The sequence below is a fragment of the Cavenderia fasciculata genome (genome assembly GCF_000203815.1).
Source record: "Cavenderia fasciculata unplaced genomic scaffold Scf_EU5ZYIE02H8LDV-5, whole genome shotgun sequence".
In the NCBI taxonomy this organism is placed as follows: Eukaryota; Evosea; class Eumycetozoa; order Acytosteliales; family Cavenderiaceae; genus Cavenderia; species Cavenderia fasciculata.
In genome coordinates this window covers 1,133,185-1,148,989 of record NW_004457639.1, presented here as the reverse complement: position 1 = coordinate 1,148,989, position 15,805 = coordinate 1,133,185, and the positions used below count along the sequence as shown (strand labels likewise).

The window sequence follows — 15,805 nt, the reverse complement described above, 5'->3', positions numbered from 1 at the left end:
TATCAAGATTTAATATTACTATTATTATTATTATTAATATCTGTTTGTTGTTGTAAAGGAGTTGGTACTGAAGCTAAAGGATCTTTGTTCTTTTTTTGTTTGGCATGTGGGAGTGGCCAATCGTCGGTATTTGGCAACACCATCATTTCAAAGAGTTCAGCTTTTAGCTTGTTGACAATGATCTTGGCAACCTTGGGAAGGTTGAGATAACTAGTCTTTGATTGACCAATTGAAGTGTCTATATCCAATTCACACTCGGGTTCACCATAGAATCCAACCCATATTCTTTTGGTGGGTGGGGGCAAACATTGAATATTCATTCTACCAGACAATGATTTTACAGTCACTGAAATCACAAATGGTATAGTCACTGAATGTCCTCTAAAACTAATCATCACTTCAATTTTTATAGTCAATGTAAATCCACCATGATATTTTAATAATAAATCACAACTCTATACAAAAAAAAAAGAAATATTAATATAAATAAATAAATAGTAGTAAATATTGATATCAATATTTGGTTTTAAGATGTCTTACCAATTCACCTTGAGGAGTTATAAATAATAATTTTGCATCTTGTAAAATTGGTAAATTGGTTCCAAAATCTAAATTTTGTAATGTTATACTTTTCTAAAATAAATAAAGTAAAAAAATATAATTGTTATTAATATCTATCTATCTATCATTATTATCATTATTATTATTATTATTATTTATATTATCTCTTACAAGGATTGAAGGTTTTTTTAATTTGTTAATTTTCTTTATAATTTTTGAGGATGCAAATTGTAATAATTCATCGGCATTGTAAATATTAAAGAATACACGACCAAGTAAAACATTTAACCAGTCAAATTTCGATGCTGCAACGGGGCCAGAGATACCATCAATCGTGTTGGTATAGGCTGTTTGTAATGGGGTTGGAATGTTTAATGGTGTAGATTGTAAATTACCAGTAGTAGTATTGGTAGTTGTAGTAGTAGAGGTGTATGGTGGGGTTGTGCTAGTACTGTTGATTGTATTTGTATTGGTTGAAACTGGCGAACTTGTAAACCCAGCAGATTTTCTTTCTCTAAGTGTAAATGATGAAGAAGAGGTGGTTGGACTACCACCAGTAGATGTATTGCTAGAACCATTCATAAGTATCTCTGACATTTCAATTTCTTTAGAGTTTGAATTTGAATTGTTTCTTTTATGTGATGATGAAGAGGATGAACTATTACTAGAGTTTGCAGCAACTGAACTATTTGATGGAAAGTATCCACTCATATTACCAACAGTTTGTTGTGCACTACCAGGAACACATGCACGTACAGGCAAGTCAGTAAAGAATTGTTGACACAATTTGGCAGCAGCTTCTTCATCGGGTGTCTTTTTGATGGTGAGTGACGATGCCTCCTTTAAAAACCAATACCATGTCTCTAGTTCCTTACCATTTTCAAAAAAGAAGTGTAAGATCTTGCTGTGGAACAATAGTTCACGTTCAGGATGTATAATCACAATACCATTCTTTTTGTGGAATTTTGATGTCTTGTTTCTAATAATACTAATCGAACAATTATCAAAACATATTACTCCAATTGCTGATGTATCCTAATAAAAAAGAAAGAAAGAAATGAAAAAAGAGAAGAGTATAAATAACATTACAATCTATCTTATCTATCTTATCTATCTAATATCATACAGTAGCTTGTCTAAATAAAAATAACATATTATTCTTTAATACACAATGACTCCATTCTGGTGATTCAGCAGAGGTGTTCTCTGGTGTCTTTATAAATATTTTTCCTCTCTTTTCTGTATTAAATCTTGATGTATCATATCTCTACAAAAAGAGAAAATAAAAAGGTAAATATGATATGAGTACTCTATCAATAACAATATAATTCTATTTGTTTCATTGTATTTGTATTTGTATTTACTCTTTCAGCTCTTTCTTTTGCAGCATCAGCCAATATATCTTTATACTCTTTCTCTGTCTTGGTGTCCAATGCCTCTAGGAATCTAACTAATAGATAGAATCCACAAATGATTACAGAGAAACCACCAAATAGAAATGAAAATACATGTAACATTGCTACTCTACTACTCTTGTAATCTAATAATATGCAATTATTTATATAATACTTTTGCTTTGCTTTGTTTGTTTCTTATAATAAAAAATAATAATACTACAATAATGTGTTGGTGTTTATAACAATATATAAATATTCGATCAAAGAGACAATGATGATGAATACAGTATAATGTATGTATGCCTCTTCAATATAATAATTAATTTTAATTACATCACCCCCTGTTTTTCAAGGTTGAAGTGATACAATTTCGAACTTCACCCAACCTCTCTCTGTCATCATCATTTTTTTTTCACGAGGTTACATCGTCGACCATGGAAGATATTATTTGTGAATTCACTCCTCTTTCTCTCTCTCTCTTTTGGTTATATCTTACATATTTATATTTATTTTATTTATTTATTTACTTTTTTGATTTGATTTGTTTTCTTTCTTGTTTTTCTTTAGATTGCACTTAATAAATAATTGGTAGCTTCATTTAAATTATTATTTGACATTTGGAGTGCTTCGATAACACGTTCACGAGGGAAACCCATTGATTCGAGTGTGGCGATATTAATGTCGGATGGGACGATTGGAGTATGTTGTCTTTGTTGTTGTTGTTGGGTTTGTTGGTGTCTTCGCTGTCTTTGTTGAAGTTCCATGAGAGTACGTAAAGAGGTTGGGCGTTGATTGGACTGGAGTAGTGGAGTGATCCATCGATTGCAAAGTGCTGCCATCCACTTTGGGAATCTCTTGTTTTTGAGTGAAAATATATCGGTATAGTAGAGAATGCCTGCAATCAAACCAGACAAGCAATTGGCAAATGCATTTGGATAACTATACATCATTTGCAACGATAAAATATATGAAAAGATCTTATCATTTAATGGGAATTTTAATAGTTTAAACCAATAGGTTGCTGGTATATCTTTATAAAATAATACCAAACATGAAAATATAAATGAGTATCTAAAAAGTAAAAGTAAATAAATTAATAACTTTATAATTGATAATGATGATGGATAGGTGTTGATAGTTACGGTCCTGGTGATCCACCCTTTTTAAAAACAACCAAATAACCAATATGTATTAAAGTTGATATTATAATTGAAATGACTGCAAAGAACTATATAAATAATAACAACAAATTAAATGTATTAGTATGTGATAACAGAAGTACTTATATCTTCTAATATACATTACAGAATATTTTGAAGAACCCATAGTTCTTTCGAAAAGACGGAATGAATATAAAAGAAAGGAACCCAAAACGGTTTCACCAATGGTTGTAAAGTATAGATTATTAAGTAGTAATGTTATCAATGATAGATTTGATAGTGTGACTTCGATATTATTATTATTATTATTATTATTTGTTGTTGTACTAGTACCACCAGATACTAATTTCAATTTATTTGCTTGATAGTTTACAACCAATGAACTACCTATAACAATGATCAATATCAATTTTGTAACAGGTGCATTCTCTAATAAATAAAAGTATATGTATGTATGTACACAAAAAGGGTCATCGATATTAATAATCATCAATTAATCAATCAATCAATCACTAGTATACACATACGCAAACCTGATGGACCTGCAGAATACATGATATTATATTATAACTATTATTATATTACTTCTACTAGTACTATCAAACAACAACAACACTAAAGATATATAACTTAACTATAGTACTATCTTTGCTTTAATGAATGATCATTCATCAAAAAAAAAAAAAAAGTAAACTTTAAAAAAAGTCAGCACACTCCAACTTGGGATGACAAGTTTGCTGTATTTATTATTATTACATATATTTTATTTATTTATTTCTTTCTTTTTATTTATTTATTTGTTTGGTTACATTCTTTTCATTGATATTTTATAAAATTTTGTTCTTAGGTATAGGTTTTTTTGGAGTAATACTTTAATACCAACTATTAGGAGAGCTATAAAGATGACACCTGCAACGACGATGACTGCAATTTTCCATGTTGGGAAACCTGGTTGATCGGAACACTCGGTTTCCTTTTCATAATCGACCAATACACTGAAATCTGGATCAATTAAAACATTTTCGTTGAAATAGGGAATGATGGTTTGAATGTAGGCAGTGTTTTCAGTTTGTGCAATTTTGTTGATACTACGAACTGGTTTGTTGTCAAGTAGGATGGTGTCTGAGAATCGACCATATAGAATCAGCTGGTTGGCTGGTAACTGGTACCAATGCATATCGTCGAGATTGCCACCCACTTGAATCGAGTCGTCGCCACAGACACGGTCTGCAACAACCATGTTTTGCCATACTAGTTCTAGTTGGTTGTATGGTTGATCAAACTTGTACCCATTGATATAGGTAAAGTATTTAACTGATCTAGGTGCCATTTGAATCGTATTGTTCATCCATTCAATCGATCCACCCTCCTCTCCAAATGGATGTACTTGTACAGTCACCCATGACATTGGATTACCGGGTTGAACACCAGAACTGATATTATACAATGTATAGTTACTATTTTGTTCAACCAATTGCCACAACCCAGTTAGATTGTAAGAAAAGATGACTTCACCAATTAGATTAATCTCGTCGATTCGAACCAATGATATTTCGTAATTGGTAGACACTGATTGGCTTTGGAATCCATTAAAATTGGCAGTTGGTTCTGTGGGTTGAATAGTAATATTATAGTTTGGTTTGGGTGTTGTTACGAGAGAGATGGAACAATCTGGACCTGTAAAGTTGGTATTACAGTTACATAGTCTGTCCAAACATTGACCATTACCACCGCTACAGTTATTTGGACAAGTGTAGGAATTGTCAATTGAACAGTCGTCACCTGTCCATGGAATATTACAAATACACGTTCCCGATGAACATTCTCCATGTCCACTACAATTACGTAGACACTTTTGATTGGTACCACCTGACAGTAGATTGGTATAATTACTGCCAACCACACCAATAGTAATTGGTTGAGTATAGTCAATGGCCAATGAAGATATATCAATTGAATTATCAGACAATCTAATCATTGTCGACAATCTATTTGAATTAATCATCACCTCTATTGGATATCCAAAGTTTGATCCTTCAACAAATACTCTTTTCAATGTAAAATCTAATGTTGAATTCCAAATATATGGTATTTGATTCATTACTAAAAAATAAATAAATAAATAATAAAATATAAATATGATTATATATATATGTTATTTTGTTTGATTGATTGATTGTTTGTTTGTTTGTTTAACTTACCACTTGAAGAATATAAAGTTAAATTAAAATCAATATAATTTGTACCAAATACACCACCAAAATTATCAAGTATTCTCCAAACACTTAATTCAACACCACGCAGACCCCAATTGACAGGAATATCAATAGTAGCTAGATATTGATTAGGTGAAGCAACTGTTAGAGCTGATATAAATTCCAATTTTTCATTTGACAACATTTCAGTTAGATAGACAATTGGTGTCAATTGATTGCTGGTGTTGGCCAATTGAAAGTTTTCACTACTCTTGGTGATTTGGAATAGAACATCAAATTTACGATTGTTTGAAGAGACGTCTATTGAAATACTACCTTGGTTGTTGGCTCTGACCATAGAGACATTGACAAATTCTGCACTATAGTCGGGTAGTGCATTGACACATGGTAAAGACACATTACCAATATCAACCCAATTACCATACATTCCAAATTGATAACAATTTTCAGATTCATCACAAATGCTGCTAATGTATACCTTGCTATTTGGTCCACATGCATTGCTTGTTTGAATGTCAATATCATAGGTTCCACCATTGACTCCAGGGGGACCAGTCCACTTATAATAGATTGGATACAATGATTGACTAAACAACTGAGTCAATGTAATGTTTTTAATCACTGCATAGGTAGTTGCTGTATCAATTAGCATTCTAACCTTTAAATTTGCGTAAAGTATTTGAATTGATGGTAATGGTTTATAATCTAAATAAAATAAAAAGTAAAAAGGAAATTAATTTAAAGGTTGATTTGTTTGTTTGTTTTCGTTTTTGTTTTCATATCTTACTAATACTTTGAATTGTAATATTTGAACTTGGTTTAGTAGAGTATGGTTCATCAGTAGATAGAATAAAATGATATTTAATATCTTTGGTTGATAGATGAACAGATTGACCAGCTTGAGTATAATCAAGACCAAAGTAGAGAGTAGTGGTGGTAGGGTAGGAGAATATATTTGTCTTTGTAAATTCGAAAAAGCTACCTGTCGATTGTACCATGTTCATTGGCATTTCCTTTGCAATGACCGTATTCTCTGGATCAGTGTATAGGATGAGTTTTAGATTTGCTACAGTTGCTGCAGTTGGTGTTGAAAAGATGACACTAAATACAACCGACGATTGAGTATCTACAAATTGATATCCAATGTGTAGGAGTCTTGAAATAGAGTTTGTTGAAACTGCACAGATTGGTGGGTATCCTGGGAATTGGTATGATGAAACTTGGTTGGTATCATCATAATCCAAATTTTGATATCCATTACCACGAATATCCCTACATGACACGGAAGGTCTAATCATACAATAATGTGGTTTCCAACCACCTGGAATACGCAATAAATAAGAACCATCACTAACAGTTCCTCTTAGACGATTACTACTCTTTACATTCATTGTTTCACCTCCAAATGTTACATTACACCAATTATCTCTTATACCCAATCTATCCTGAATATCCATTACAAAATAATCACCTTTTAATTGTAATTGAAACATTGGTGCTTGTAAATCAGTTTCTAAAAAGTAAAAAGAAAAAAAAAAAAAACAAAGTTAATAAATCTAAATTTAATTATTATTATTATTTTTGATTTAAATTTACCAATATTAAAAAGATTAGTATCAATTAAAAAGTTTTGAATTGATCCTAATGTAAGAGAGATATTTGAAGCTTGGAAATCCATTGGGATATAAGATTTACGATATAGTCTCATGATAGTTCTTGTACCTTGGAATTGGTATGGGAAGGCTGTACCATCACGAATAGCAATATCGATAAATGAAGCAGTATAGTCTGTTGGTTTTAGAATCAATCCAGCTTGACAATATACATTGATATAGGGAATCGATCCAATTGGAATATCTGTGATATTGGTTTCAACTTGATAGTAATGATACAATTGATTGGATGTTTTAGAGAATTGGAAATTCTCCATTGCGCCAATGGCTTGTGATGCTGAAGTTGAAGTATAAACATCGGTTTTAAAAGGTTGTTGCTTCATTAATGTATACCCATTTTTAAAAATTAACGTGGATGTTAGGACTGATGAACGGGCATCACGAGTTGAAACAGACAAGATTGTTTTGTATGGAACTGTTTTAAATCCTTTGTCTCGAACCCAAAAGGTACTACCAATATTAAATGTGATTACAGATATTTCGTTTTGATCCATTCCAGGCATCAAATTAACCAGTACATTGATATTGATATAGTTTTGGTCTGGAATGATTGAAAAGTAATTTGATTGTAATACAATTGAAAGTGGTAATGGTAATAAAGTTGACAATGAACTACATGTTACTGTAAATGTTATACCAGTTGGTTCTAAAATTAAATAAATAAAAATTAATTAATAATTTGTAAAAAAAAAACAGCTCTCTCACTTACGAGTATAAGGTGAAGTTGAAATGGTGGTTGATGAATTAGCTGGGTACCCTGGAACCTCCAATGTTATATTTTGATAGTCAGCTGCTGCTTTTGACCATCTGTAATAGATTGAGTTGTTATTGTAATTGAATAGAGTTGGAGTAATGATACGTTGGGCCATATTCATATCATCATCATTTCGATAGGCAAACATTCTACCAAACGATGATATACTTTGGAATGAAGATAATACAATTGGTTCAACCGTAGATGCTATCAAATTTAAATTATTAATTAAATTTGGTGGATCTAAAAATAATTATAAAAGAAATAATTAGTATCTTTATTATATCTTTATTATATATTTGTATATATTAATATTTAACATACTATAAGATTGACAAATTAAACCAGAGATTGATTTAGAAGTTGATGAACCAAAATAATTGTAAAATGTGAGAGAGTTGATATTTGAAGTTTGAACGGCCGCACCACCTGTAAAGACATAGGTTTTGTATTCATTGGTTTGTTCAATGACATAGGGACTACGACCCATAGAGTAGATACTCAATGGGTAGCCATTTGGTGTAGACGAGTCAAAGAAGCTACTAATACCAACCAATTCATTGTATACTTTATAGGCAAACGTGAATTGACAGTAGGGTCCTACATCAGCTTCACCTGGAAGATACAACATGTGTACTAGGTTTGGTAAGATTGTTACATTGGTATTGGTCGTGTACAAAGGTGGGGATGTAGTTGGCACAGGATTATATGTGATACTACCAACTAGATTACCACCAGAATTAACATCATAAAAGTTAAATACTAGTGGTAGACCATAGTTTAATAACGAAGTAATAGGCATTACAGTTGTAAATGATTGAGTGTCTGATCCATCAGTCGTCATTCTCGATGGACTTGCCGTATTAGTTCCAACCAATTCATAAAACAATGAAAGTAGAATAGTATCCGTCTCAAATGTAAATGTCACTTGTTCATCTTGAAATGGTGATACTCCCGACAATACAGGATTAGTCTTTAAAGTTAAAACTATAGATGGAATAGAAATAAATCAATGATGTTATGTTAAATAACCTAACCTATATTATCAAAAGAGATGAGAGATCTATACACATACCTTGAAGTGAATTGACACCATTCAATAAAAGTAGTTGTACTACTACAAAAGCAAAGAGTAGTAGTATTGTCTTTTTAATCATTATGTTCTATCTATCTCTGCTAACGATAGCAATAAAGACAAGAAGAGAAGAGAGTGATTAGATAATCTAAACACAAACTAGCTAGAGTAGAGTGAAGATAGTGTGTGCTATACTATACTATACTAGTACAAGTACTTGATTATTAGAATAAAGTTCTTTGTTTGTTAAATTGAATGATGAACAGAACTGTGAAATTGTTTGGTACCCATTGTTGTCGCCAATGAGGAGGAAAGCGACCCATTATTGTCGATGTAGAAGATATCTTAAACCTTCTCAAGTTGGAAAGGACACGCAAGATATTAATAAAATTTTACTCGAAGTTGCAAAGCTTGGTGTTCGTGATAACAATAAAGTACTTGACAAAAAAAAATGTTTTTAAAAGTATTGCTCTCTACTTTCTGTACTTTATTGTTATTATTATGTGGTCATCTATTTCTAATAGATGTTCAAGTATTGCAGTATCGTATGGTTTAATATCAATGCTACAAGAACCACCAATTGAATTTACAGAGGTTGTTCTTAACAGGTGTTTGGGTAATAGTTTGGATGTTGGGGCTCAATATAGTAAATTTACTAAAACGAATACGTATGATCAATTGTTTGCATGGTTACTTTATCTCCTTAGGAATGGCTTACCATCGTCAACAACAAATGTAAATATAAATATATATATCACATGATTAGATAAATGGAGTATATAGAGTATATGGTATATTGACTTGTTTGTTTGTTTGTTTGTATGTTTTTGTTTTTAGATAACATTTATAAATACAAGTATAACAAAATCAAAATATGCAATATTACATGCAATAAAGGAAAGGGTTGGGTTTGATTGGTCGACTGTTCATAGCAAGGTATCACCCAACATGCAACAAACCATCAAACAAGAACTACTCATAGATGCAATCAGAGGCGATGGTGTCAATGATCCAGACCCTCCCTTTAAAATTTGTTTGGGTCCTTTAAGATCTGATATTATTCATTCTATTTGTAAAGGTAACAAATAACAACAACAACAATAGAATAGAAAAGTATATACTTTTTACTTATATTTTTTATTTATTTATTTATTTAGTCGGACAATGGAAAGAAGAATGGAAAGAATTGATTGAATTTATAGAGAATGCAAATGATTATGAAAATGAGAGTGCAAGAGAGGTGGCACATTTATTGGTGATCAAGATAATATCAGAGTTTGGTGAATCTGAAAAGATTGATCGGTCAATCCTCGGTGCCATTACAAACAAGACTAAATCTGTCATAAATACTGTAAATAATCGATTACTACTTCAAGATGTAAAGTTTTTTGGTTCCATTTTACAAGTCATTTTTGGAAAAGAGAATCAAAGAATAGGACTAGAAAAAGAAAAGAAACAAGAGACTTGTATAGCATTACTCGAACATGTCTCAAGCCTTCAAGGTAGAATATTTAATTATGTCAATGATGATGATTTTGTTGATTTAATCCTAACATCACTTGAAACAAACAAAAAAATTCAAAACATATTAAATATTCAAAATATAATTTACAAAAACCAAAAATCTGTATGTATACAAACAACAAACAAACAAATAATAATCATATTAATAATTAATTTTATTCTTTTTCTTTTATTTTATTCTTTTAGGATAAAACAAGATTAGTAATACCATTTGTTGAATTATTTAAACCACCTCTTATTATTAATGGGGATGCTGATGTTTACAAGTATAAATGTATACTTGATATACTTAAACTCATCTTTCCAAACATTTGTAAAAAGGTAGCATCTGATGGTTTTCATCTACTTTTTAGATATACTATTTTGGAATCGACGACGACAAGTCCTATTAAAACTGGTGATTTGTTAGGTCTTGTTCAATATATCAAGGATGATATTTCAATTTACCTTGCTCATTTTATAAAACATTTTTATAAAACTGTAGATACTGATGATGAAAGAGGTATAATATTGTTGAAAAAGATTATCAAAGTTGTACCACCATCATATCTATACCCATACCTTCAAAGTCTGGTAACAAAATTAAATTTGGTTACAAATCACGAAAAGATTGCAATATCAATCATGCCATATTTAGTTTCTATTCAATTAACAAAAGAACGAGAACTAGAACGACCACTAAAAGTAATACGAGAAGAGTCATCCAATGGAAAGAGAATATTTAAAATATTCTTTAAAAAGATATTGGAACAAGTTGAAAACTTTGATCAAGATGTACCACATATTGATGAAATGATCAATATTGTATCTTCACTAGATCATCTTGTTCATAGTCTCAATATGAGCTCTAAACAAATCAATTATTGTTTCCAACAATTGATTGGTCAATTTGGTCGTCTCATGTCTACATTATCCAGATCTCCAATGTTTAACCATTCGCATCAATTATCACATCAACAAATGGATGAATATGGTGAATATGAAGAAGAAGATATTGAAGGAAATAACCTATACACTTTAAAAAGAATACAATTACTTGGTGTACAAAGTTGTATATCTCAATTTTTAACCAATCTATTGGAATACACTAGAGATGAATTTGTACTGTCAAATCACAACGATGCAATTCAATCTTGGATATTGGAAACAAAGAAAATAGCCAAAGGAGAAAAATCGATATTTCAATATCCAATTCTATTGGTACTAAAGAATCAACACCCAAACATCATTGAATTGGGATCGGCAGTTGAATTGGATTTCATTGTCAATTTGTTGAATGGTTTAAACCAAAATATTGAAAGTATTGTTGCAGAGCATAAAAATAGTATTGTCAAGTCTGTCAAAACAATCACTCGATTTATAGAAACCTATTATTCATTTAACAACAACTACAATATTATAAAATATACCTATTCAATTAACCAAAAGATTATTTAAATAAATTAATTAATTAATAGAAAAAGTGAGAAAAGTTTTGATTGATATTATATATATATATATTGTTGTTACCGTGATGTACTAGCTAGCTATGGACCAATCCTATCCATTGTTTTGTGAAGTTACTATGATATACAGTAAAGTAGGTGGGGTGACAAGGATAACATAGTCAATTCACAAAACAATTGATCAAAGATGGGCAATGGTAGGGAAGAATCAGGCACTTTTCAATCGTATCAACATTGGTACTCTTGTATCGAGAATGTCTATAAATGGAGTTTTCAGAACATAAAAAAAATGTATGGATAAAAACCATTCCTTGTCGTCTGCCCTAGAAAAATACAACTAACAATAGAAAGCAACCATTACAATGGATAGAACAATCTTTGCAAAGATTCCACGATTAACCTCTTCTAGAAATGAATAATATTGATCTGTAGCCATTTATATATTCTAGAATACAAACTTTTAGATTGTTATGCCACATTTGTGGAGTAGTTTAATTTTGGATCTGAATAACACGTCAACAATAAAAGCAATCTTTTAGTCAATTGATTTAATTACTTACAAGTATTCTTTAAAGAATTGGTGAGGTGTAGTTTTGGTAGTCTTACTCTGTAACATACTCGCTCTTTGACCAATATATCCAAAGTTCAATAAATAAAGTTGAAAATAAAAATGGTTAATTATCAAATAGTTTTGTTTGGAACATATAATTATATTTATCTAGGACATGCTCCAAAACATGCATTTAATAGGATATATTGACCTCAGCTGGAGCTGTCCAACAACACTGTCTTGAAATTGAGACGGTTCGGTCAATTTACACCAATCCTATTGTTTTGTGAAGTTACTATGACATCCCCTTTTGCTACACTCGATTAAGGATATCATAGTCAATTCACAAAACAATAGATCAAATGTATATGAGATGCAGACACACAGGCAATGATTGACAATCATTCGGTTTTTCGACCATACATTGATCGACCTGAAGGATGGGTTTTAAATACTAAATAGTAAGTAATGAAAGAGAAGAGAGTGTAAAGTGTTTAAGAATGCTTGGGAGAAGCCTTATAACAAATTCTGTATGAAGCCATGGAATCTCGCATACGTAATATGATTCAAATACTTGATGATGTTTAAAAATGGATAGCAAAGTGATAAAGGAGTTAATACCCTTCCTAATGAAATAATTATTCAACTGTATAAATATTAGGGAATACAACAACAAGAGAGAACCGAAAATTTACAAACAACTTCAGGTGCACAAAAAAAATTAATTAAAGTAAAATGGTATCTTTTAGATGAACTTCAAATTGTGTCTTGAAATTATAATGATTATAATATTATATGTGTTTTACTCAAGCAAAACCTCAACCTCAGATCAAAAAGAGATAATTAATTAATATAGTTAGTTATTTAGTTAGTAGTAGTAGTATTAGTCGCGTAGTAGGTTGATTGTTGAAAGACGTCGACGATGGAGAGCAAAGTCATTGTCATTCATCATGGATCCTATTCACTAAAGATTGGCTTGGCATCTGATGCTGCTCCGAAAATCATACCCAATTGGATAGCTAAACGATTAAAGATACCTCCATCATCATCATCATCATCGACTATACCAATACCATCAAATCAATCTCAACAAACTGTAGATATAACAACTACGACAACTGATGATAGTAATGATAATAATGGTGTAAAGATGGAAATAAAACAAACAACAGGAGAAAATGAACAACCGAGTAAAGATGATGTTGAAATGAAAGATAATGACAATGTTGATGGTTCACATCAGCCATTGTCTCAGAATACTACCATTGTTCATGATGAAAATAATAATAATAATCAAGAAGATAGTACAAAACAACAACAACAAGAGGTAGAAGATCAATCTGGGAAACAGACGACTAGCCCTGCAATTACAATAGTAAAGACACCATCACAAAGTCAAGAGATTATTCAATATAGAGTTGCATCAATTGAATCTATACAAAAATATATTAAAGATAATATATCTAATTTACCATTACATCCAAATGATCAAAAACACAACAACTACAAGTATGTATTATTATACTTTGTTTATGTATTTTAATTGAAATATTATTATATTAACTTTCTCTCTCTCTCTCTCTCTCTCTCTCTCTCTTCTTCTTTCTTTCTTTCTTTTCTAGATAATTATACCAGAATCAAAATTTATTAGTGAAGAAAAGATACCAAAGAAAAGGAAAAAGAAACCCATGGTTGTTGATAATGGTAAACCACAACAACCATTGTTTGAGAAACCAATTAATTTTGAACAAGACAACTTTTGCATTGGAGACGATGCCATTGAAATATCAAAAGATACCAATGATCATTGGATGGTATATCAACCCATGTTATCCCCAACTACATTTAATCTCGCCACTCAATCTTCTTTTCAAGCTCTATCAGCTGATTTAATTGAAATGTGGAAATATGCAATTCAAAGATACCTAAATATTAATCCACAAGATTTAAATGTAATGTAGATATAGTAATTAATAACTAATCATATATTAGAATTCATCATATTAATTAATCTTTATTTTTATAGAATTATGGATGTGTATACATAATTCCAGATACATTTGATAAAAAAGAAGTCAAAGAAATTACATCTCTATTATTATGTGAACTAAGATTTACTAGTGTTTTATTATATAGAGTATGTAAATATAAATATAAATATATATAAGATATTAATCATTCTTTCTTTAGCAATCAGTTTGTTCATTATTTGGAGCAGCAACTGGAACTGGATGTGTAGTTGATATTGGGTATAAACAAATATCGATAGCATGTGTAGACGAAGGGTATTTGATACCTCAATCAAGAGTATCACTTGGATACGGTGGTGAGAATATAACTAAACTATTGGAATGGTTACTCTACAAAAACGATTCAACACCAACACACAAACCAATCCATCAGTATCCATTCCCAATCGATCAATGTAATATAACCATCCCATTCTATTTAAATTTAATTGATTCTATTAAAATCAATAATTTAAATTTATTTATTGTAAGTCAAACAAACAAGAATCAAAGAGTAGTTTAATGTTATTTATTTGTTTATTAATTTACATTTGGTTTACATTTGTTGATAGAATGATGAAAAAAAGATTAGACAATCAATTTGTAAAGTAAAAGAAACAATTAAATCAAAAAAATATAAAGTTTATCAATTCAATGGCGACATTGTATTTAAAGTACCAGCACTATCATTATTCTATCCAAAATCATTTAAAGAAGATGAAATCAATAATGAACAGACATCAACAAACAACAATAATGGAAACAACAAGAATATTGGATCCTCCAAACAATCGCAATCAAGAAAAAATAGATTAGCAGATTATGAAGAATTGTTTGAAGAGACAATGAGTGAAAAGACAAGTAGTACCGATCCATTGTATCCATTGGACAAGGCGATTTACAAATCCATCAATATGGTTGGTGAAAAGATGGATACTCGAAAAAAGTATCTACAAAACATGCAATTGGTTGGAGGAGGATCACATATCCCTGGCATCCAAGAGATTATTAGAAATCGAATCAATATCATTCATCAACAATACCAACAATCAAAATTTGAACAACAACAGCAACAGCAACAGAATAATCAACAACAAACAAATAATCAGCAACCACAACCAATAATAGAAGAATTAATAGTACTATTTCCAACTACACAAAAACATGATATTGATCCAACGATAATGGGTTGGAAAGGTGGTGCTATCATTGGATGTTTAGAATCGAGCAGAGAGATTTGGATTACTCGTGATGAATGGAAAGGTGGTCAAAACTCTTCTTATATTTTAAAAGAAAAGTTATCATTCTAACAAATAATAGCAAGCTAGAATTGAAATAAATAAAAAAAGATAAAGATAGATAGATATCTTTTCTTTTCTTTTTTTTGTAACTACCTATATATCATATCCTTTTTTGATTTGAGATTTATCTATATTTTGTT

The 15,805-nt window shown here is 30.5% G+C and overlaps 5 protein-coding genes across 5 annotated transcripts; 2 read left to right on the top strand and 3 right to left on the bottom strand.

Annotated features, from left to right (window-relative positions):
* Positions 1 to 2: 2 nt before the first annotated feature.
* DFA_10283 (PH domain-containing protein) lies at positions 3 to 2,363 on the bottom strand (the record flags this gene model as incomplete). The annotated part of the gene is made up of 6 exons (XM_004354136.1): positions 3 to 455; positions 541 to 633; positions 733 to 1,596; positions 1,688 to 1,828; positions 1,926 to 2,152; positions 2,345 to 2,363. 6 exons carry the CDS (start codon positions 2,361 to 2,363, stop codon positions 3 to 5), a joined length of 1,797 nt encoding a protein of 598 aa, XP_004354188.1.
* A 158-nt stretch (positions 2,364 to 2,521) lies between these two features.
* On the bottom strand, positions 2,522 to 8,918 carry DFA_10282 (uncharacterized protein; the record flags this gene model as incomplete). Its single annotated transcript, XM_004354135.1, has 10 exons — positions 2,522 to 3,029; positions 3,101 to 3,186; positions 3,264 to 3,547; positions 3,998 to 5,221; positions 5,320 to 6,039; positions 6,122 to 6,847; positions 6,931 to 7,653; positions 7,717 to 8,004; positions 8,086 to 8,748; positions 8,837 to 8,918. The coding sequence occupies 10 exons, from the start codon at positions 8,916 to 8,918 to the stop codon at positions 2,522 to 2,524; spliced, it is 5,304 nt and encodes a 1,767-aa protein (XP_004354187.1).
* A 369-nt stretch (positions 8,919 to 9,287) lies between these two features.
* Positions 9,288 to 11,797, top strand: DFA_10281 (uncharacterized protein; the record flags this gene model as incomplete). Its single annotated transcript, XM_004354134.1, has 5 exons — positions 9,288 to 9,328; positions 9,361 to 9,571; positions 9,674 to 9,914; positions 9,994 to 10,463; positions 10,547 to 11,797. The coding sequence occupies 5 exons, from the start codon at positions 9,288 to 9,290 to the stop codon at positions 11,795 to 11,797; spliced, it is 2,214 nt and encodes a 737-aa protein (XP_004354186.1).
* Positions 11,798 to 12,013: 216 nt separating this feature from the next.
* Positions 12,014 to 12,241, bottom strand: DFA_10280 (uncharacterized protein; the record flags this gene model as incomplete). The annotated part of the gene is made up of 2 exons (XM_004354133.1): positions 12,014 to 12,063; positions 12,148 to 12,241. 2 exons carry the CDS (start codon positions 12,239 to 12,241, stop codon positions 12,014 to 12,016), a joined length of 144 nt encoding a protein of 47 aa, XP_004354185.1.
* A 1,036-nt stretch (positions 12,242 to 13,277) lies between these two features.
* On the top strand, positions 13,278 to 15,674 carry arpG (actin related protein 8; the record flags this gene model as incomplete). The annotated part of the gene is made up of 5 exons (XM_004354132.1): positions 13,278 to 13,868; positions 13,978 to 14,307; positions 14,382 to 14,492; positions 14,546 to 14,851; positions 14,937 to 15,674. 5 exons carry the CDS (start codon positions 13,278 to 13,280, stop codon positions 15,672 to 15,674), a joined length of 2,076 nt encoding a protein of 691 aa, XP_004354184.1.
* Between the last annotated feature and the right edge of the window lie 131 nt (positions 15,675 to 15,805).